We start from the raw sequence: 22,648 nt of genomic DNA, 5'->3' as shown, positions 1-22,648 counted from the left end.
AAAGATTAAAAAAATAGACCTTAAATCATATACTCACATTGATGACCTCAGCTTCTACCTTCAGAAACTGGAAGAAGAACAAATGAAACACAAAGCAGAACAAAGGAGATGATACTATTCAGAGCAGAAATCAATGGTGTATATGACAGAAAAACAATAGAGAAAAACAATGAAACAAAAAGCTGGTTTTCTGATAAGATTAACAAATTTAATAAACTTCTAGTCCGGCTAATCAGGAAAAAAGAGGGGATACACAAATTACCAATATCACAAATGGGAGAAAGATATTAATACAAGTTCTAAAGATATCAAAAGAATAATAAGGAAATGTCATGGACAACTTCATGCCAATCAATTGACAATTTAGGTGACGTGAAAAATTTTCTTGAAAGATACAAACTACCCAATCTCACCAAATAAGAAAGAAATGGAAATTGTAGTTAAAAACCTTCTCATCAGGAATAGGACAAGGATGCCTGCTTTCATCACTGCTACTCAATATTTTATTGGAAACTGGGCAAGAAAAAGAAATAAAAGGTATTATGTTAAAAGGAAACAGTAAAGCCATCTCTATTCACAGATGGCATGATCCCATATAGACAAAATCCCAAAGAACCCATAAAAAAGCTACCAGGGCTGATAAACAAATTCAGGAAAATTGTGGAGTACAAGATCAAGACACAAAAATCAGTCCTGTTTCTATACACAAGCAATTAACACACTGAAAAGGAAATTAAGAGAACAATACCATTTTACAATAGCATCCAAAAGAAGAAAATATCTGAGAAAAAACGTAGCCAAGAAAGTGAGAGGCCTGTATACTATAAACTACAAAATATTATTGAAAAGACATGAAAGAAAATCAGAATTAAAAAAAAAGACATCTCATTTTCATGGATTAGAAAATTTAATGTCATAAACATGGCAATACTACTCAATGCAATGTATCTATACAATGCAATGCTTACCAAAATTCCAATGGCCTTTTTTTTTTTTTTGTTACGGAAATCCAAACCCATTCTAAAATTCATATGGAATTGCAAGGGGTCATGAAGAGACAAAAGAATCTTGAAATGAATAACAAAGTTGGAGGGCTCACAATCCTGATTTCAAAATTTACTACACAGCTACAGAATGTACAGCAAGTGGAACTTCCACACATCACTAGTGGGAATGTACAATGATTCAAGCACTTTGAAAAGGAATTTGGCAGTTTCTTATAAAGTTAAACATGAACTTACCACATAGCTTAGCCATTCCACTTCAAGGTATTTATCCAAGAAAAATAAAAGCATATATGCACACAAAGGCTTCATATAAATGTTCACAGCAGTATTATTTATAATAGTCCCACAACATGAACAACCCAAATGTCCATCAGCAGGCGAAACAGATACATGTACCAGTTTCTTATGGCTATGTAACAAGTGCCACAAATTTTGTTTACAATTACCATGAACTTAAATAAACACAAACTTATTATCTCCCAGTTTCTCTGGGTCAGGATTCTGGAACATTCTGGTTGGGTCCTCTGCTCAGGGACTCACCAGGCCGAAATCAGGTTTCAGCAGGGGCTGCCATCTTATCTGAGCATTGGGATCCTCTTCCAACCTCAATGAATTTGGTTGCTTGCACTTGTAGGACAGACCCTCAACTCTAAGATGCCACCCACTTTCTGATCGCCATGATAGTTTGCTTCTTCAAAGCCAAGAGAAGAATCTCTCTCAGGCTTCAAAGCTGACTTTTGGGGGGCTCAGTTCATCTTTTAGGGTTCACCTGATTTGGTCAGACCCACCTAGAATAATCTCCCTTTTTCAGTAACTCAAAGTCAACTGACAAATTGCCAGAAATTTCTTCATATTCAAAGGTCCTTCCTACACTCAAGGGGAGGGGATTATCTAATGTGTATCTATTGGGGTAGGGAGAACCCTGGGGGCCATCTTAGAATGTTGCCTACCACAGAAACAAATTGTGGTATATCCATGCAATGGGGATCTTGCTCAGCAATGACAGAGATGAAGCTTTCTTTAAAATTTTTTTAATGTTAATTTTTGATTATTTTTGAGAGACAGAGAGAGAGAGAGAGAGAGAGAGAGAGAGAGAGGGAGAGACAAAGCATGAGTGGAGGAGGGGAAGAGAGAGAGGGAGACACAGAACGTGAAGCAGGCTCTAGGCTCTGAGCTGTTAGCACAGAGCCTGACTCAGGGCTCGAACTCAGGAACCTTGAGATCATGACCTGAGTCGAAGTTGGACACTCAACCAACTGAGCCACCCAGGCACCCCAGGAATGAAGCTTTCAATACACACAACAACATGGGTGTATTTTAAAATGACCATGCTGAGTGAAAGTAGCTGGATAGATACATGGAACATTTTGTGGTGATGGTTTCATGAGTATTTACATATGTTTATATATGTTGTGAGTGTTTATTGTACAACAACTATACAGATGTTTAAAAAATAAGTATAAAATCTGATATTTGATACAGTTATTAGAAAACATTTAAGTATGCTTTTCAACTTTTCTACCATTATTTTTATGAAATTTAAATTCAGGTCAATTATTTCTTTAAAAATTTTTTTTTCAACGTTTATTTATTTTTGGGACAGAGACAGAGCATGAATGGGGGAGGGGCAGAGAGAGAGGGAGACACAGAATCGGAAACAGGCTCCAGGCTCTGAGCCATCATCAGCACAGAGCCTGACGCGGGGCTCGAACTCCCGGACCGCGAGATCGTGACCTGGCTGAAGTCGGACGCTCAACCGACTTCAGGTCAATTATTTCTTAAAAAAATTTTTTTTAATGTTTATTTACTTTTGAGAGAGAGAGACAGAGCACAAGCAGGGGAGGGGCAGAGAGAGAGACAGAATCTGAAGCAGGCTCCAGGCTCTGAGCTGTCAGCACAGAGCCAGATGCAGGGCTCAAACTCATGAACTGTGAGATCATGACCTGAGCCGAAGTTGGATGCTCAACCGACTGAGCCACCCAGGCGCCCCCAGTCAACTATTTTTGATGGAAACTTAACATTAAAACTGAGATGTGTGGTAAGCACTAAATGCACATCTGATTTTGAAGACAGTATGAAAAAGGCTATATCATTGTATTATATTGATCACAGGTTGGAATGGTAACATCTTGGAGATACTGGGTTACATAAAACAGGTTATTAATCTTTTTAAAAACATGCTTATTTATTTTTTTGATAGAGAGTATGAGTGGGGGAGGGACAGAGAGAGAGGGAGACAGAGGATCTGAAGCGGGCTCCGCGCTGACAGCAGTGAGCACGATGTGGGGCTCGAACTCATAAAACTGGGAGATCATGACCTGAGCCGAAGTTGACACTCAACCGACTGAGCCACCCAGGCGTCCCAAAATAGATTATTAATCTTAATTTCACCTTTTTTAATGCGGCCACAAGAAAATTTCACATGACTCACAGGACTCTGTGGTATTTCTACCGGACAGAGCTGGTCTAGATCAGAGTACTTGGTGAGGGCAAGTAGGGGGTTCACAAGCAAGATCAACAACACCAGGAGACAGACAAATGCAGAAGAGGGGCCACTCTGCCGGACAAGCGTCCCTGTTTCTCAAGGAAATCGGTGGATTAAAGACCAAAAAAAAAAAAACCCAAACAAAGCAAAACAAAGAAACAAACAAAGTAGAGGAGAGGGAGAGAAGGACAAATCCAGAATAAAGGAGGCTTAAGAGTCAAAAGATCGGGGTGCCTGCCAGCTCAGTTGGTTAAGCGTCCAATTCTTAGTTTTGGCTCAGGTCACAATCTTGCAGTTTTGTGAGTTCGAGCCCCATGCAGGGCTCTGTGCTGACAGTGTGGAGCCTGCTTGGGATTCTTTCTCTCCCTCTCTCTCTGCTCCTCCCTCACTTGTGCTGTCTTTCTCTCTCTCAAATAAATAAATAAACTTAAAATTTTTTTTAAAGAAGTTAAAAAATCAAATGCAATGTGCAAAGTATGTCTTAGATCCTGGTTTGAACAACCCAAGTGTGAAAAGATATTTTTGAAGTCATTGAAGCATCTGATTATGGACTGGCTTTTAAACGATATTAAGAAATTGTTATCCATTCATTAGTTGTGTCAGTGGCATGGCGCTTATACAAATACAAGCCCTCCACACCAGAGTCACGGCAGGGAAGGGGCAGGCTGGGCGCACACACGGAGGAAAATGAGCTGTGAGGTTAGCAGAGGAGCTGGGACACGGGTACGTGGTGGCGGGTCATGTTTGCCCTATTCTTTGCATGTTTAAGTTTTTGAAATTTTCCATAAGAAAAAGTTAGAAGAGAAAAGAGGGGCGCCTGGGTGACTCAGTCAGTTGAGCATCGGACTTTGGCTTGGGTCATGATTTCATGGTTTGTGGGTTCAAGCCCCGCATCAGGCTCTGCACAGCTTGGAGCCTGGAGCCTGCTTTGGATTCTGTGTCTCCCTCTCTCTCTGCCCCTCCCTTACTAGTACTCTCTCTCTCTCTCAAAAATAAATAAAAAACATTTTAAAAAATTTTTTAAAAAGAAAGAAAAGAAAAGAGAGGCAAGCCTGTGACTTTCTCCCTGAAAGTCCCATGAGACATGGGTGCTGTGTGACCTTGGGCTGCCCTCCCTGACTGAGCCAGGGATGAAGACGGCAGCAGGGACACAGGCTTCCTCATTAAGGTGAGTGGCAACACTGCTGATCAGTTTATTACACGCAATGTGCATCTGTCAACAACTCTGCTCCTGAAATTGGTTACAGCCAATAACCTAATTTGTCCCCCACCCCCTTTACACTCGCTGTTTGCAAAATATAAGGACATTTTCCCCAGCAAACATTTCAGAACTGCAACATGCAGACACTTAAAGCCCTTTTCATCATCCAAAGTGCTAATACAATTTGGCTGCGTTCATGCAGAAACATCTGTTTTCAATCCGCAGGCCACCGGGGGCCTGCAATTCACTCCCAGAGCAGCTGTCACACACTCTGTCACCTCAGTGTCTTTAACACTTTCCACAATCCCCTTGCACACATTCACACAAACCACCAAGTGTGCAATGTTTGATTCTGAAGGGGCTTGTCAGAACAGCCCTGGTATCAGAACTGCTGAGCCGGGAAAGCCCCTGGTGTGGTCAGGACACAGTGCCCCTGGGTGACTGAAGGGCACCACCATTAAACTCGAAAGGACTAGGGAGTTCATTTCTCTGGGGATATGTCACAATAGTGCGGGCCTTTGATGCACTATTAACCTCTGAGGATCAGAGCCAGCCACTCCCCGCCCCTCCCCCCGCCCCCCCACCGTCACCTTCCCGGGGTGGATCTGGGTGTGTGACCCAGTCCAGAGCCCCAGCCCCTTTCTCCTGGCTCCTCTGCCTGCTTCTGTTGTGTTTGTGTATGCTGAGGGTTGACAAGGAAGCCAGGAAATGGCTTAAGAAGGTAAGAAGGCCCAGGAGTGCCTGGGTGGCTCTGTTGGTTGAGCATCTGACTTCAGCTCAGGTCATGATCTCACAGTTTGTGAGTTTGAGCCCCAGGTTGGGTTCTGTGCAGAGCCTGCTTCAGATCTCCTGTCCAGTCCCCACCCCTGTACTTCCCCAGCTCACGTTCTCTCTCTCTCCAAAATAAATACACACTAAAACAAAAAGAAGGTAAGAAGGCCCAGAACCCTCCCATACACCCCATGCCGCACCGCCAGCCTGTGTGCATGCAGGTAGCGACAGTGGTCCAGTGTCTGTCCTCAAGCTGCACACAGCCATACTGCCCGAGTCTCTGATACTGGGGGCCTGGACCCTTGCTCCTTCCTCCCCTCCTACCTGACCACCAACATTCTGCCTGGGCTCCTGGTTGACCCCCTCCAGAGCAGCCAGGGCATGGCTCCCCCAGGGAGCCTCCCTTGAGTTGTCCCCACCTGCAGCCCTCCTTCACTGGGGTGTGAGCTCAGGGATGCCCTGGGCCTGCTGCAGAGGGGCAGGGGCATGTGGGGGCTGGTGACCTCGTGGTTGGATGAACTTAGTGGTCTGCCAAGGGCAAAGGGTGCCCCATAGCACAGACCAACATGAGGAGTATGGGAAGAAAATATGAGAACTCCTTTTAATATTTTGCATTCACTGAAAGTGATTTTGTTACGTGGGCGCCTAAGTGGCTCAGTTGGTTAGGTGTCCGACTCTTAGTTTTGGCTCAGGTCATCAACTCATGGTTCATGAGTTCAAGCCCCTAGTCGGGCTCCATGCTGATGGTGCGGAGCCTCCTTGGGATTCTGGGTCTCTTTGCCCCTCCCCCACTCATGCTCTCTGTCTCTCTCGAAATAAACTAAAAAAAAAAAGTGATTTTATTATGTAATGGTTGCTATGTAAAAAGATTACCTGTAACATATATGTTATGAAGCATGATAACAAGTTAGATGCCTAGAGGCCCTCCACCCAATCAGGCAGGGAAACATGATCAATCCCTCCATTTCGTCCACCTGGGCCATCCTCCCTACCCACCCCACTTCCATCATTCCCACTATCCGCAATTTTTTTTTTTAAGGTTTATTTATTTTTTTTGGGACAGAGAGACAGAGCATGAACGGGGGAGGGGCAGAGAGAGAGGGAGACACAGAATCGGAAACAGGCTCCAGGCTCTGAGCCATCAGCCCAGAGCCTGACGCGGGGCTCGAACTCACGGACCGCGAGATCGTGACCTGGCTGAAGTCGGACGCTTAACCGACTGCCACCCAGGTGCCCCAACTATCCGCAATTTTTAAAAAATTCATTAAGAATATTTTATCTAACTCATATAACTCAATAGCAAAAAGCACCCAAACAATACAATTAGAATGGATTAATTATGATTAATTAATGGTTAATGATCACTTACATTTTAACTTTATAATTTGGGTTGAGGATCTGAATAGATATTTTTGCAAAGAAGACAGATGGCTAACAGGCACACGAAAAGATGCTCAACGTCACCCATCATCAGGGAAATGCAAATCAAAAGTACAATGAGATTGGGGTGCCTGGGTGGCTCAGTTGGTTAAGCATCTGACTTCGGCTCAGGTTATAATCTCATGTTTGTGGATTTGAGCCCCACGTCAGGCTCTGTGCTGACAGCTCAGAGCCTTGAGCCTGCTTCAGATTCTGTGTCTCCCTCTCTCTCTGCCCCTCCCTTCCTCGCACTCTGTCTCTCTCTCTGTCAAAAATAAATAAACATTAAAAAAATTAAAAAAAAAGTACAGTGAGATAGCAGCTCACACCTGTCAGAATGACTAGTATCAAAAAGACAAGAAATGACAAGTGTTGGTGAGGATGCGGAGAAAAGGGAGCCCTTGTGTGACTGTTGGTAGGAATGCAAACTGGTGGAGGCACTCTGGAAAACAGGATGGAGGTTCCTCACAAAATTAAAAATAGAACCACCTTATGATCCAGTAATTACACTAGTGGGTATTTACCCAAAAGAAACAAAAGCACTAACTTGAAAAGATATCTGCGCCCCCATGTTTATTGTATCATTATTTACAATAGCCGAGATATGGAAACAAACTAAGTGCCCACTGATGGATGAATGGATAAAGACAATGTGGTATCCCACCGCTAACATATCCTCAGTGGTGAAAACCTGAGAGCTTTCCCCCTGAAGGCAGGAACAAGACAAGGCTGTCCACTCACCACTTTTATTCTACATAGTACTGGAAGTCCCCTCCACAGCAATCAGACAACAAAAAGAAATAAAAAGCATTCAAACTGGTAAGGAAGAAGTAAAACTGTCCCTATTTGCAGATGACATGATACCCTAAATAGAAAAGCCTAAAGACTCCACCAAAAAACTACTAAAACTGATAAATGAACTTAGCAAGTTTGCACCATAAAATCAATGCACAGAAACCCATTGCATTTATATACACTAATAATGAAGCAGCAGTAAGAGAAGTCAATAAAATAATCCCATTTATAATTGCACAAAAAATAATAAGATACCTAGGAATAAACTTAACCGAAGAGAAGAAAGATCTGTACTCTGAAAACTATACAGCACTGATAAAAGAAATTGAAGAAGACAAAAAGAAATGGAAAGACATTCCATGCTCATGATTGGAAGAACAAATATTGTTAAAATGTCTATACTACCTGAAGCAATCTACACATTTAAAGCCATCCCTATCAAAATACCACCAACCTTTTTCACAGAGCTAGAACAAACAATACTAAAATTTGTATGGAACCAGAAAAGACCCTGAATAGCCAATGTAATCTTGAAAAAGAAAAACAAAATGGGAGGTATCACAATCCCAGACTTCAAGTTATATTACAAAGCTGTAGCAATCAAAACAGTATGGTACTGACACAAAAACAGACACATAGGTTAATGGAACAGAATAGAAAGCCCAGAGATAACCCCACAATTATATGGTCAATTAATTTTTGACAAAGGAGGAAAGAATATGCAATGGGAAAAAGACAGTCTCTTCAACAAATGGTGTTGAGAAAACTGAGCAGATACATGCAAAAGAAAGTGGGCCACTTTCTTACGCCATACACAAAAATAAACTCAAATGGATTAAAGATCTAAATTTGAGACCTAAAACCATAAAAACTGTAGAAGAGAACACAGGCAGTGACTTCTCTGACATCAGTTGTAGAACCTTCTAACTAGATATGTCTCCTGAGGTAAGGGAAACGAAAGCAAAAACAAACTCTTGGGACTACATCAAAATAAAAAGCTTCTGCACAGCAAAGAAAACAATCAACAAACTAAAAGGCAAACATACTGAATGGGAGCCTGCTTGGGATTCTCTCTCTCCTTCTCCCCCCACTCTCTAAACATTAAATAAATAAACATTAAAAAAATTATAAATTAAATTCCTTTAACAGAAATAGATTTTCTATTTCTCCTTGTGTCAGTTTTGGGAAGTTACGTCTTTTAAGGCATTTGTCCCTTTTATCAAATGTACTGGTATAAAGTTCCTCATAAAAATCTGTTATCCTTCTAACGTCTGTGGGATTTGGGTAACTTGTGTGTTCTTCTAGGCAGTCTTGCTAAGACTTGATCAATTTTATTAATCTTTTCAAAGGGTTTTTTCTCTTTTGCTTTCTATTTTATTTATTTCCTTTCTTGTGAGGTAATGTTTAAAAAACAACGTGGCACACACTGCCTGATAGATAGTAAGCACTCAGACAGGCACTCCTGGCTGCTTAGCACATGTCTGTCCAGTGGTCAGATGGATGGACAGATGGGTGGCTGAGCAGAGTGGAGGCCCCATGAAGACAGAAGGAGCAGGCAGGTCACACCACCTAAATGTAAACATCTGAATGTGAACAGCCCTGAATGCAAACATCTCAGAAATAAACACACAGACCAAGTTCTAAGGCTCGCATGGTCTGGATGACCCTGTGAGGTTCCCTTATGTCCCTGAACCTCTGTTTTCTCATATTTTTTATTTTTTAACTTTATTTATTTTGAGAGAGCGGTGGGGAGGGGCACAGAAGGGGAGAGAATCCCAAGCAAGCTCTGTGCTGCCAGTGCAGAGCCCGACGTGGGGCTCAAACTCAGGAAACTGAAAGATCATGATCTGAGCTGAAATCAAGAGTCACCTAACTGACTGAGCCACCCAGGTGTCCCGTTCATTTGTTTGTTTTTAAATCCAAACAGCATCCAAAAGCAACAGAGTTTGGCTAAATAATAATAATGAAAGGATCACTTCTCTCTGATGCTCGGAGCACCCACACAGGGCCACTGTGTACCTGTGGCCTCAGGCACTTGTCACAGCAACCTCTGTCTGCTTCACGAAATGAGAGAACCGGGGTTCCCGGGTGGCTCATTTGGTTGAGCATCGGACTCTTGATTTTGGCTCAGGTCATGATCTTGCAGTTGTGGCTTTGAGCCCTGCATCGGGCTCTGTACTGACAGCTCGGAGCTCGGATTCTCTCTCCCTCTCTCTCTCTGCTCCTTCTCCACTTGCACTGGTTCTCTCAAAATAAATAAACTTAAAAATGAACAATATACTGACGAAATAAGTCAAGGAAATCTTTACTCTGCAGGGGGCAGTGTTTTGCTGGTTTCAAGAGGCTGCGCTCCTTCTCACTCTTGGTGAGATCTGTTTCGTGTAAAGCAGGAATTCACCAATTAGGATGATCCTGGTGCAGGATGGAAAGGCTGTTAACTGGCAATATTGGAGCCTGTGTTAGCTTTCTCCAAAAATAATAAAACTGAGCACTCCTTCCACCCCCAGGCATGGGCCTTTCACAGATTAGTCCATAAGACTCTCCCTGGCTGAGTTTATGTGGCTTGGGTTTGGGGCATCCTTGATGGCTGGGTGGCAGTGGACTGGGTAGTAAGGCCTTCCGGAAGTCATGGAGACAGCGGCATCTGGGTGGCTCAGTCAGTTAAGTGTCTGACTCTTGGTTTCATCTCCACTCATAATCTCTCTGTTTGTGAGTTTAAGCCCTGTGTTGGGCTCTGTGCTGACAGAACCTGCGTGGGGTTCTCTCTCTCTCTGCTTCTCTCTGTCTGCTCCTCCCAAGTTTGCACCTCTTTCTCTCTCTCAAAATAAATAAATAAACTTAAAAAAAGAGGAAGCAATGGAGATAGACATGACATGCATGAGAAGGCTCCTTTTGGAGCCCACAGAGCTCTGTTGGGCAAGGGAGCGCCAGGCCCCACTCTTGCTATTATTACTGAAAGTGATGCACACATGCTGGGTCTCCAGGAAGGGAAGGAAATGAACAGAGTGGAGGCCTTCTCTGCACCAGACACTGCCATTATGAGCCCCATTTTGTGTCTGGAACGCAGGGTGATCCTGGGAGTGTAAGAGCAGTCCCCCAGCGAGGAAGCAAGGGGTTCAAAGTCTGGCCTTGGTGATGTGGGCATCTTCTGCTACCTCTGGTTCCTGGAGGAATCTTTGTGGGGTCTGCATGAAATGGTGAGCACCTTTCCCGAAAGAAGGAACCCACTAAGGTAGAGCCTGGTGCATAGGCCAGGCAGCCTGCTGGGAGGGCATAGTGACAGGAAGGGGACCAGGAAGAAAGACAGGAGGGTGGGAAGGGAAATTGAGACCGGAGCCCAAGAGTACCACAGGACACCCCAGTAAAGCCTGCAGCCCCAAGGCCCTGGCCTCTTCTCCCAACAGCCCCTCCCCACGCTGCTGCTGGCCCCTGTCCAGCTCCCAGGAGGGTACAGGATGGGCCGGCAGAATACGGGGTGGACTTCTCTTCCTAGGTCCACTTCCTAGGTCTGTAACTTTATTTATTTAAAAATTTTTAAAAAATATTTATTTATTTTTGAGAGAAAGAGAGACAGAGCCTAGCGGGGGAGGGGCAGAGACAGTGAGGGAGACAGAATCCAAAGCAGGCTCCAGGCTCTGACCTGTCAGCACAGAGTCTGACAGGGGCTCGAACCCACCAACTGTGAGATCATGACCTGAACTGAAGTTTAACGCTTAACCAACAGAGTCACCCAGGCGCCCTTATGTTATTTTATTTTATTTTATTTTATTTTATTTTATTTTATTTTATTTTATTTTATTTTATTTTATTTTTTATACATGTTTATTTACTTATTTTGAGAGAGAAAGAGAGAGAGCATGAGTGGGGTAAGGGTAAGGGGACAGGGCAACAGAGAATCCCATGCAGGCTTCATTCTGTCAGTGCAGAGCCCAATGTGGGGCTTGATGTCACAACTACCAGATCATGACCTGAACTGAGATCAAGAGTCTGACACTTAACTGGCTGAGCCACCCACGCGCCGCCCTGTCTGTAATTTTAAAACCACTTCAACCCAAAACACTTTGCCTGAATCGAGTTTTGAGGAAAGAGTCCAACAAATCCAGATTATGGGAGAAAACTGATGTGGAGCCTTCACGACACCAGGAAAGACAGACAAACAATATGGAAGGACTGTGGTAGATTAAAAGACTTTAATAAACATGACAAACAAGTGCAACGCTTGATCATTGATTGGATCCCAGATGTAAAAATAAGGCCCAAAAGGACATTACTGGGGCCACTGGGAAAAGTTGAATATGGACTGTATAAGAGAAATGTTTTTGTGTTAATGTTTCCTGGGTGTGACACCCGACCTCAGGTTTTGTAGAACGTCCTTGTCCTAAGGAGATACTGATACACTTACACTTAAATGGTTCAGCTAAAGTTATGAGGGCTGAGATAAAACACACACTGCCAGATGTTAATGAGGAATGGATTGAAGTGGGGTGTACACCATTCCATGCGAAGTTTTCTGAGTAAAAAGCTTGGGGACATCTCCAAGTCCCTGTAGATAATGACAGCCACCTAAAGGCAAACTTCTCCATACAGATTGACCAAGAGCACAAATAAAACCACCCACACTGGGGCCTAGAGCGTGACCAGGAGACAGGCTGCTGCCCGCCTGTAGTTGGTGTGAGCGAGGCGAGAGACCCCACCTGCAGAGACCGCTCCAGAGAACCGCTGGCATGGCAGGTCAGGCAGAGACCAGGTGGGAAAGAGGAGCAGGGAACTGGGAACAAGAATTTAGACAAAATGACACCAGAAGGAGAAAGTCCCACTAGAGTGGGGCAGTTCTGAGAGCAGATGTGAGACCAGGTGAGAGGCAGCACTGGATTCTGGGGGGATTCAAAAGGGACAGAAAGTGTACAGGACCAGGGTTGGCTGTCTTGGAAAGGTCCTGCTTCTAGAGGATGTGGCTCAGAGGTGGAGGCCTTTAGAGGGTTGGGGGTAAATGGATAGGGTAAAAAAAATGTAGTATGGGGAAATCAAAGGCCTATAGAAGCAAAAGTGAATGGTAAATTTGGCAGACACCAAACCATCCCATACCGGATAAGACTCCAAGTAAAGGAGTCCTTAAACCAACAGAAGAGGGCACTCCTGAACTAAGAAATCTGATGTTACCCAAATCCCCAAGGCTAGCCTATGATTGGTCTATTATTCCCACTACCTGCAAACATAAAAACATTTCTTTTTCTTTTTTAAGTTTATTTATTTATTTTGGGGTGGGGGGAGAGGCAGAGAGGGAGAGTGAGAATCTTAAGCAGGCTCCATGCTGGCAGCCTGGAGCCTGACACAGGGCTCAATTCCTCAAACCATGGGATTGTGACCTAAGCCAAAATCATTCATCAGACACTTAACCAACTAAGCCACCCAGGCTCTCCAAGACACTTCTAAGTTAACAGAGGGTAACAAACAGTATCTATACAAAAGCAATATAAGGGGCTGACAATCATTCTCCCCACAAACTAATTTACATGGGAATAATGTAACACAGAATCCTGACTTGAATAGCCTTACGAAAGTGTCTGAGACGTGACAAAATACCTTACATATAAACTTGAAAACTCAAAACAGAAATGGACACACACAAAAAAGGTACACACAGGGGCGCCTGGGTGGCGCAGTCGGTTAAGCGTCCGACTTCAGCCAGGTCATGATCTCGCGGTCCGTGAGTTCGAGACCCGCGTCGGGCTCTGGGCTGATGGCTCAGAGCCTGGAGCCTGTTTCCGATTCTGTGTCTCCCTCTCTCTCTGCCCCTTCCTCGTTCATGCTCTGTCTCTCTCTGTCCCAAAAATAAATAAACGTTGAAAAAAAAATAAAAAAATAAAAAAAAAAAAGGTACACACAAAACTAGAATTCCCAAACTCAGGAGAGAAAATGAAAAACACAACATCATCTCAGAAATGAACACTAAACTAGACGCTCTTTTAGGGAGAGTAGATTTGACTGAAATTTTAATAAAGTTCATTGAGGAAATGAATGAAAACAACCATAAAACCAAAATGAAATAAAAACAGTAGCAAAGAGGATTATATAGAAAGTGATAGATACAGAAGATGGGCAAAAAAGATCTAGTGTATAGACATAGCATTGGAAGAAAAACAACATAATTAGCAGCATAATGATTTTCCAAGAAATCTTTCTGGAAATAAAAGCAGACTTGAATCTGCATAGTCAACTTCCCCCCACCCCTTGCCCAGTGCACTTGAGAAAATCGATACTGAATGGGCAACTACAAGATATTTCTTAGTAAAATGGTCAGACTTTAAAGGTAAAGAAAAAAACAATCTTCTGGAGCTCCAGGAAAAATGATCAAGTGACTCATAAAAGGAAGAAAAGTGTGTTTACATCAGACTTCTTGACAACTGCATGTAAGCAATACAACCCAGAGCAACGTTATAATGAATTCAAAGAAAGCAAGTGTGAGCTAGGATTTTATAACCAGCCAAACTATCCTTCAGGTATCAAGAGGACAGAAAACAATGTCAACATGAAATGAATCAGGGAATGTCATACTCATGAGTCCTTCTTGAAAAACCTGCCAGAAGCTACACTTTATCAAACGAAGGAATGACTAGGAAAACTAGTAAAAATAACGATCAGCAAACCAAATCTAACACCATTGTGCTGGATGGACTAAAGCACCTGCCATCCCTATCTCCTGGAGTTCACGCCCTGGAGTGTGGATGGAACCATTGACTTTCCTCTAACCAACAGAATATGGCAATAAGCTCTCGTCCTGCAACTAAAAAAAGGTGAGTGTTGCTGGCAACCACATAGGTAGAAGAGCAGATCTATTCCTACCTCAGCCTCTAGATGAGGATTAGTCCTGCCGACACCAGTACGAACCCAGCAAAGCCACGCCTGGACCTCACATCCAGATGGCTAACACAATCATATTGAAACATAATATATCATGCCCAAGTGGCTTCCATTTCAGGAAGGCAAGGATGGCTTAATATTCATATTTAATAAATTTTGTGTCTTATTGTTTGCCTTATCCTCTCATCCTGGAGCTCGTATCAGGAAATCCATTAGTATGATTAATCTTATCGTGCTTGTCTTGGCAGCACATATACTAAAGTTGGAACAATATAGAGAAGATTAGTATGGCCCCTGCACAAGAAGACAGGTAAGTTTATGAAGCCTTCTGTATTTAAAAAAAGGTGGGGGGCATCTGGGTGGCTCAGTCGGTGAAGCATCCGACTTCGGCTCAGGTCATGATCTTGCGATTCATGGGTTTGTTTGAGCTCTGCGTTGGGCTCTGTGCTGACAGCTCAGAGTCTGGAGCCAGCTTCAGATTCTGTGTCTCCCTCTCTCTCTGCCCCTCCCCTGCTTGCATGCATTCTCTTTCTCTCTCAAAAATAAATAAAACATTAAAAAAATAAAAAAATAAAAATAAAAGATTCATCTTATTAACAGTACTAGGAGAAATATCATATAATTATCTCCATATAGGTCTTCAATGAAAATCAATATTCATTCTTGATTTTAAGAAACCACCCAATAAAATAGGAATTAATGTGTACCCCCACATATACATACATACATCCCCCTATCTCTGTTCTAAAGTCAGTACCTCTCTCTCTCTTTCTCTCTCTCTTTTTTTTTTTTTGACATGCAAGGCAGAATGTTATTCACTTTTGTGTTGAACAGTGTAAAAACCACAAAATCTGGATTGACTTTAGGTAACAATAATTTACAAGATAGAAAGCCCCTATTACAGAAATTTTTAAATTACCTATTTGACAATTTATACAATAAATGAAGAAAACTAACACTAGAATAGGCTAGGGATCAACCAACACAATACAACATGTTAACACATGTGGCCAAAGGATGGATGTGTATCATCCATCACCTTCCATGTAACATCCTGGCTGGTGTTTGTTTTATTTTGGGGGGGGGGGGGGCTAAAGTCAGCATCTCCTGTAACAGGAGAAGTACTAGAGACATTTTTTACTAACCTCAGGAACAAGGGAAGGAGGCCCATTATACCTAATATTTAATATTAAACGGGAAGGGTGTCAGGTGGCTCAGTCAGTTGAATGTTCAACTTCTGATTTCGACTCAGGTCATGATCTCTCAGTTCTGGAGCTCAAGCCCCACATGGGGCTCTGTGCTGACAGTGTGGAGCCTGCTTGGGATTTTCTCTCTCCTTCTGTCTCTGCCCCTCCCCCACTTGTGCTCTCTCCCTCCCTCTCTCTCAATTAATAAAAACTTAACATGTTTTTAAAAAGTTTTTTTAAATGTTTATTTTTGAGAGAGAGACAGAGTGTGAGTGGGGGAGGGGCAGAGAGAGAGGGAGACACGGGATCCGAAGCAGGCTCCAGGCTCCGAGCTGTCAGCACAGAGCCTGACTCGGGGTCGAACTCATGAGCCACAAGATCATGACCTGAGCTGAAGTCATAGGCTTAACCGACTGAGCCACCCAGGTGCCCCAATAAATAAAAACTTAAAAAAAATAAAAAAAATATTGAATGGGAGGTATTTAGCCAATTTAATTAGATAAGAGAAAGCAAGTAGATGCATAAAAATCAGTAAAGAAGAAGTCAAACTATTTCAAGTTTCAGATGATAGAATCCCTAAACTCTCTAAAAGGATTAATGCTGAAACTAATAACAAAATAAATTCAGTGAGGTAGGTGTACACAAAACAGCACACATACACACACATACACACACTGACCCATTCTAGACAGGATGGAAGAAAAAAATTATAATAACAACAAACAAAGCCACATCCTCATGAATAAACTTAATAAAAACGTGAGGAAAACTTCAAAATGCTCCTGAAAGTGGTCTTGAACAAATAAGACTAAATAGTATTTTTTTATTAAAAAAATTTTTTTTAAATGTTTATTCATTTTTGAGAGAGCACAAGTTGGGGAGGGGTAGAGAGAGAGGGAGACACAGAATCAGAAGCACGCTCCAGGTTCTGAGCTGTCAGCACAGAGCCTGATGCGGGGCATGAACTCACGAACTGTGAGATGATGACCTGAGCCCAAGTCAGACGCTCAACCGACTGAGCCACCCAGGCGCCCCAAGACTAAGTAGTCTTGAACACACAGAAAGATGTTCCTTGGTTTTGGATAAGATGGCTCAACTTGATAACGGTGTCAATTACCCTGAAGTTTGTCTGTAAATGTGATATCCCAACAAAAGATAGTGACCACACGCAGGAATAGCTAGGATGCCCTGACACAGAAGCAGACAGAGGAGGTCTAACTCTACCAGATATTCAAACACAGTAATGGCAGTTGAGTTCAATCTCTCCCTCCTATTGCAACAATTGTGGATGAAGCCCTTCCTTGCCGTTTGCACACACACGAGCAACATAATGACGCCTTTACAATGCCCACCATGGGGGACCAGCACATGAAGAGAAGAGCTAGTGAGACAGACTGGAAAGCCCAGAATTAGGTCCAATGCATTTGGGTGTTTATTATATGACACGGGTGCATTTCAGATCACTGGGGAAAAGACAGCCTCTTCAACACATAGTGCTGGGATAGAGAGACAGACATTTGGAAGAAGATTCAATTGGATCCATGAACCAAACAAGCATTAGAAAACACACGTAGGGGCGCCTGGATGGCTCAGTCAGTTAAGCATCCAACTCTTGATTTAAGCTCAGGTCATGATCTCAGGGCTCACAAGTTCAAGCCCCGCATGGGGCTTTGTGTTGACAGTTCAGAGCCTACGTGGGATTCTCTCTCTCCCTCTCTCTCTTTGCCCCTCCCCTGCTCACTCTCTCTCTCTCTCTCAAAATAAAAAAACTTAAAAAAAACCCCAACATGGGTAGATTCCATACAAACAGATATAAGAACAGTCTTTCTAACTAGGATTTAAAATCTAGATGCAATAAAACAATAATTAAATCAACTATGTGAAAATAGAAAGCTTTTACTGGCAAAACCTGCCATAAACAAAATTTTTAAAAACCTGGGAGCAACACTTGCAAAAAAAAATAATAATAGATAAAGCACTAATCTATGTATTTAAACAAACTTCAATCCAAGGGGGAAAAAGGACCAAAAATCCAATAGGAAGCGGGCAAAATAGACAGGCAATTGACAGAAAAAGATAGTTAAGTGACTTGAAATCGTATACAAAGATGTCCAGTTGCATTCATAATAGAAAGGTAAATTAAAACACACTGAAATACTATTTCCTGGCTCTGAGAGAGGTTGCAGGGGAAACAGACACAACCATTCACTGCTGGGAAAGGGGAATTTGGGAGTAGCTAACAAAACAAATACATATTTATTCCTAGGAATTAAAGATACACCTTCACAAATGGAAACAACATGTATGTGAGGCTATCCTTAACCTACTGATTGTAATAACAAAGGCCTGGAACAAACCAAATGTCCCTCTGCAAGGCACAAGCTGAGTAAGTATGATACAGCCACTCCGTAGAGTAGGTCCTTGTACAAAACCAAGAGGAAAGTCTCTATTAATTGGTAAGGAGACATTTTTAATTGCAAAAAGCAAGGTGCAAAAGAGATGGATATGTTAATTTTGTGATAACGCATAAATGGACGAATAAACCAGAAGTGGTTTTAAGTGGTTACACCCAGTGTAGGAACAAGGAGGAAGAATCAGGGACCGGATTCAGACTTCTTGGTATAGCTTTTTTTTTTTGAAATTTTGGCATTGAACCATGTAAATGTTTTACGTACTCAAAAAATAAAATTATATCATAAACACTAAAAAGGAAAAAAAAACCCCAAATATCATGCAAACAGAAATAGCTGAAGCTATTGGTATAAACAAACTGATAACAAGCTCACATAGGGCCGACTACACACCCAAAGACATCCTGAACTTGACCTGGTAGGTTTTGGTAAGCAGTGGTTTGGATGTAGTGACTCTAAAACTCTTTGGGATATATTCTAAGACTAAGCAAATGATTACCTATGTTGATGTTTGGGGAGAACCAGGTTCTTACTGTGGGATGAAGATGAAAATACAAATTTTTAGTTAAAAAACAAAAACCTGATTTCTTGCCTCGGTGCACTGAGAAGGCCTAGAGACAATGACGCCAAGCACTCTGAGCACATTGAAAGTCCAGATACTAGTTTCTGAAGCCCACCCCCCACTCAGAGGCACGGAGCCTTCTTGGAGAAGTGGCTGACTCTAGGTCTGGGTCAAAATACAAATGAGAGCTGGAACAATGTGCAAAGACCTCTGGGGACATGTCAAAAGGACGCAGAGAGACCAGCCTGAACACCCAGCCCAAGTATCCAGCAGCACCCTGTCTTATCTTTTTGAACTCCGGCAGGTGCCCTGCTTCCATGGGGAGGTCTGAGAGCAGCGGGGGCCCGCTGGGGACATGCCAGGAGTGGGGCAGTTGCTTGAGCCCAAACCAGGCTCCTCTGGCCACTACCGCTGGCAACCCCACCACTTGCAGAAAGCCCCTCCATACTCATGCCCTCCTTGCCCTGTGAGGAGGGAGGAAGCCTCCACGTGGCTGCAGCCCCACTGGAGTGAGGGTGACTCCACATTGGGTTGGTTCGCTCCTCCTCGAAAATCCTTGGTGGACTCCTTGCTTGCTCCCTATCCTTCCCCAAGTCCTCTCTACCCACTTGGGGTGGGGGGGCATCTTGCAGTACACAAACTGTAATCTCTCCCCTCTCCCCTTCCCCCCTCCCACCGGCACTGTGCATCGCACCCAGAGAAAAACCCAAACTTCACAGCTCTGTTCCAGCTCCTTCCACCCACCACCTGTGTCTGCCTCAGGGGCCTCCCATCTGCTGTTCCCCCAGAACTTTTCAGTGGGCTCCCACCTTGTAACTGCATCACAGCTAGTGGTCACTTCTCAGGGACTCTTCCTGATCCTCCCCTTACCAGGCTAAGTCTCAGCCCCCACCCCAGTCTCTCTCTCTGCAATAACTCTGTTTTGTTTTCTTCCTAGCAGGTATCCTCGGCCATGACCTCAGTCTTCAATTACCCGTTCAGCTTCCCTAAGCACTTACTGGGGCTGGGAGCAGATAGCACACAATAGGGGTTCAGTGAATGCCCTGGGTGAGGGAGTGGACAACCTCACTCCGGTCGCCGGGCATAACGGCTGGAGTTTGGCTTCCGTGGTTGGAAAGCCAGCTTTGTCAATTCTTAGTCCTGTGACCTTGAATAAGTCCTGTCACCTCCCTAAACCTTAGTTATTTCCTTGGTAAGATGAGGACATAGCTGTTGCCCGCAGGTAAGCCTCCCCAGGGTGCTTCTTGGGCTACTGAAGCCCAGCAGGTCATTTGCCTCAGGGGCCCAGGAGGCAGGAGGGAAGAGGCTGGGGTGAGCCCCTCCACCACGACCCCAAGCTGCCAAGTCTGCTCTCTCCACACTGCCCCCTATACAGAGCAGAGCATGGGACAGGGAGCACACCTCACCACCTCCCCTCCAGGCCTGCCTTTCCCTACCTGAACACAGAGAGGAGTGGACTAGGGGTCCCCTGACCCTGTCCGCTGCCACCGTGTGAGGCACCACTCAGAATCCCAAGCTGACTCCACTGTCCCTGCAGGCTCTCTGATCGTAGCATTGATCCTTTCCTCAATCCGATCCCAGCTTCAGAGACAACACCCTCTTTCTCTCATTCACAAGCAACCGGCAGGTCAGCTGTTCCCATTTCATAGACCGGGAAACTGAGGTCCGGCGCGGGGTGGAGGCCTTGGGTCCAGGCTGGCTTTTTCTGCCACTCCGGTGGCGGCAGGAGGTGGCTGCTCACCCCGAGTGAGTGGCGGGGGGCGTGCAGCAGAGCCAGTCTCTCGCCCCGGCGGGCGGCCGGGGGGTGTGCCCTCCGCCGGTGGCCTCCCCGCCGCCGCCCTGGCGCACGCACCCTGCAGCCCCCTCCCGCCGTCCCCCCCCCCCTCCGCCGCTCCGGCCGCACACTCCCGCGCGCCACGTCTCCAGGGCCCGCCAACCGGCCGGCCACGCGCACTGTCACCCGCGCGCGCACCTGTGCTCCGGGTCAGGCCCGCGCGTCCCCGCGCCGCGGCCCGGACGCCCGCGGTCCCCGCCCGTTCGCCGCCCCGCACCTCCCGCCTCGGCACCCGCGCCCCGCCGCCGCCCGCAGCCCCTCCCCAGCGCCCGCAGCCCCGCGCCCTTGCCCGCAGCGCTCGTGTTCCGCCCGGCCGCGCCCCCACTCACCGGCTCCCGGCGCGCTAGGACCCCGGGCCCGGCCCATGGGCAGCGCCCGTCGCTCTCGCTGCGAGCCGCGGCGCCTCGGACCCGGGGCGCTGCCCGTCGCCCGCTGTCAGCGCGGCTCCCAAGCGCAGCCCGCCGTGCGCTCACGGCCGGCCCCGGAGCAGCGCGGCGCGGCGCCCCCTCGCGGCCACACGGGGAAGTGCGGGCCGCGCGGGCCGCGGGGTGGGGCTGCGGGCGCCCTGGCCAAGCAGCGCCCTTGCAGCTCCTCTCCTGGGGCCTCCGGTTCCGCGGGCCGCCCTGCCCACGCGCCTCTCCTCTGCTCCAAGCCTCAGGGTCAAGGCCGAGCGTCTAGCCCTGCGTTCAGGGCCCTCCTTTGCTGCTCACCTCCCACCCCTGTGGCCAAGACCCACTATGAGCATCATTCGCTGCTCCCCCGAGCGTGGCTCCTGCTGGACTCTGCACCCGAACTGCCCCTCACTGACTTCCTCACCTGGCAAAGCTCTGGTACCCTAAGACCTTGGTTTACCCCCTTTCCTCATTGTTGGGCTCTGGCCACTCCTCTGGCCTCTCCTCCTTCTTCCATGGCCACTCAACTGTGGTTTGTGTCCCTGAGTCATGTGGGCACAGAGTGGGCATCAAGGGGGTGGGGAAGACTGCATGTAATCCCCCGACTGCCCTCCGTGGGAGAGGGACGGCAGGCCCAAGAACTGGCCGACAGGGAGGGTAGGTCACCACTCTGAGGACGCTGGGTGCTAGAAAGAAAATGGTGTGCTATTTCACTTTTAGAATGGTGGAGAGAACCTGAAGAGGATCTGGTGAACTTCCTCAACTGGCTCCAAGTGGACGTTGAAAGCTTCCTGGTTTATTCCAACATAGACGTCAGGACAGCAGTCCTCTGTATCAGTTGTAACCTGACCAATGAGATGTGGCAGCAAACCCAACCCAAACAGCTCAAGCAAAAATAATTTATTGGCTCATGAAGCATTTTTTTTTTTAAGCCAGGGCATGCTGCTTTCAGGAATAGCTAGATCCAGGTGCTGAAACAATATGAATAGGAATCTACCTCTCCCATCTCTTAGACCCGCTGTAGCAGAATGGCCCTCAGCAGCCTTGGGTTGACACCCTCAGAAAGAGCATACCTGCCTGATAGTTCTGGTGAGAGCCCGGGCTGCCACACACAGGCTCAGAGGAGCCTGGCTCAGGCCATTTCCAGAGACCTGGACAGTGAGGATCACAGGCCTGGGTGTTGCCTCCCTGGAGCTGGGGTGAATTTAGGTCTGTGTCAACCCTGAGAATGGATGGAGTAGGGCTCTGTCTGCTCCAAGCGTGTCTTGAGGGCTGTTTCCAGAATGCTGGACAAGTGAAAACAACAGAGTCCAGCCTGTGGCTTGCATAGTTGGGGAAACTGAGGCCTGGAGTGAGCAGGTGCCTGCCTGGGGTGCAGGCACCCCAGGGTTGTGGCTTGGTTGGACTGGCAGGGAGGCAACAGGGCCTTGGGACAAGACCAGGCCAGAGGCTGACCCCAGTGAGGCTGATGCCCAAGACCAATGTCAAGGGTCAGGCTGGGGTGAAGAGGCAAGGGGAGACAGAGGCAGGCTGGGGACGATGGCAGGTGCTGGGGCCAATCCTTAGGCTGGTGTGTTTGCTCCAATTCCCACCCCACAGCCCTGGCCCTCAGGTGTGTTACCCAGAGGCATGCTGGGGGTCTAGGAAGAGAAGGTTGCAGGAGGGAACTTGTAAGAGCTGGCCCACTCACCTGTGACATGCAGGGGCCAGAGCAGCCATGAGG

General features: G+C 45.8%; 2 protein-coding genes and 1 non-coding gene across 3 annotated transcripts in view; 2 read left to right on the top strand and 1 right to left on the bottom strand.

Annotated features, from left to right (window-relative positions):
• Positions 1–20,980, bottom strand: part of RASGEF1C (RasGEF domain family member 1C) — an 88,682-nt gene extending 67,702 nt beyond the window's left edge. Inside the window, exon 1 of the mRNA XM_023254000.2 lies at positions 20,863–20,980. The gene's annotated coding sequence lies outside the window, so the exon portion shown is untranslated. The remainder of the gene's footprint in view (positions 1–20,862) is intronic.
• Positions 14,772–14,877, top strand: LOC111556762. The gene has a single exon (XR_002736495.2). It is a non-coding gene; the product is annotated as a U6 spliceosomal RNA (small nuclear RNA).
• LOC123385308 lies at positions 20,898–22,351 on the top strand. The gene is made up of 2 exons (XM_045057152.1): positions 20,898–21,363; positions 21,646–22,351. Exons 1-2 carry the CDS (start codon positions 20,898–20,900, stop codon positions 21,822–21,824), a joined length of 645 nt encoding a protein of 214 aa, XP_044913087.1. The 3' UTR covers positions 21,825–22,351.
• The last annotated feature ends 297 nt before the right edge of the window (positions 22,352–22,648 follow it).

The sequence above is a fragment of the Felis catus genome, chromosome A1, assembly GCF_018350175.1.
Source record: "Felis catus isolate Fca126 chromosome A1, F.catus_Fca126_mat1.0, whole genome shotgun sequence".
In the NCBI taxonomy this organism is placed as follows: Eukaryota; Metazoa; Chordata; class Mammalia; order Carnivora; family Felidae; genus Felis; species Felis catus.
The sequence above is the reverse complement of the archived record's forward strand: the minus strand, read 5'-3'. Positions and strand labels throughout refer to the sequence as shown.

Coding starts and splice junctions, on each gene's coding strand:
- LOC123385308 (XM_045057152.1), top strand. CDS start 20,898: ATGGGCAGCGCCCGTCGCTCTCGCTGCGAGCCGCGGCGCCTCGGACCC. Junction 21,364..21,645: donor CCTCACCTGGCAAAGCTCTG/GTACCCTAAGAC, acceptor TTTCACTTTTAG/AATGGTGGAGAGAACCTGAA.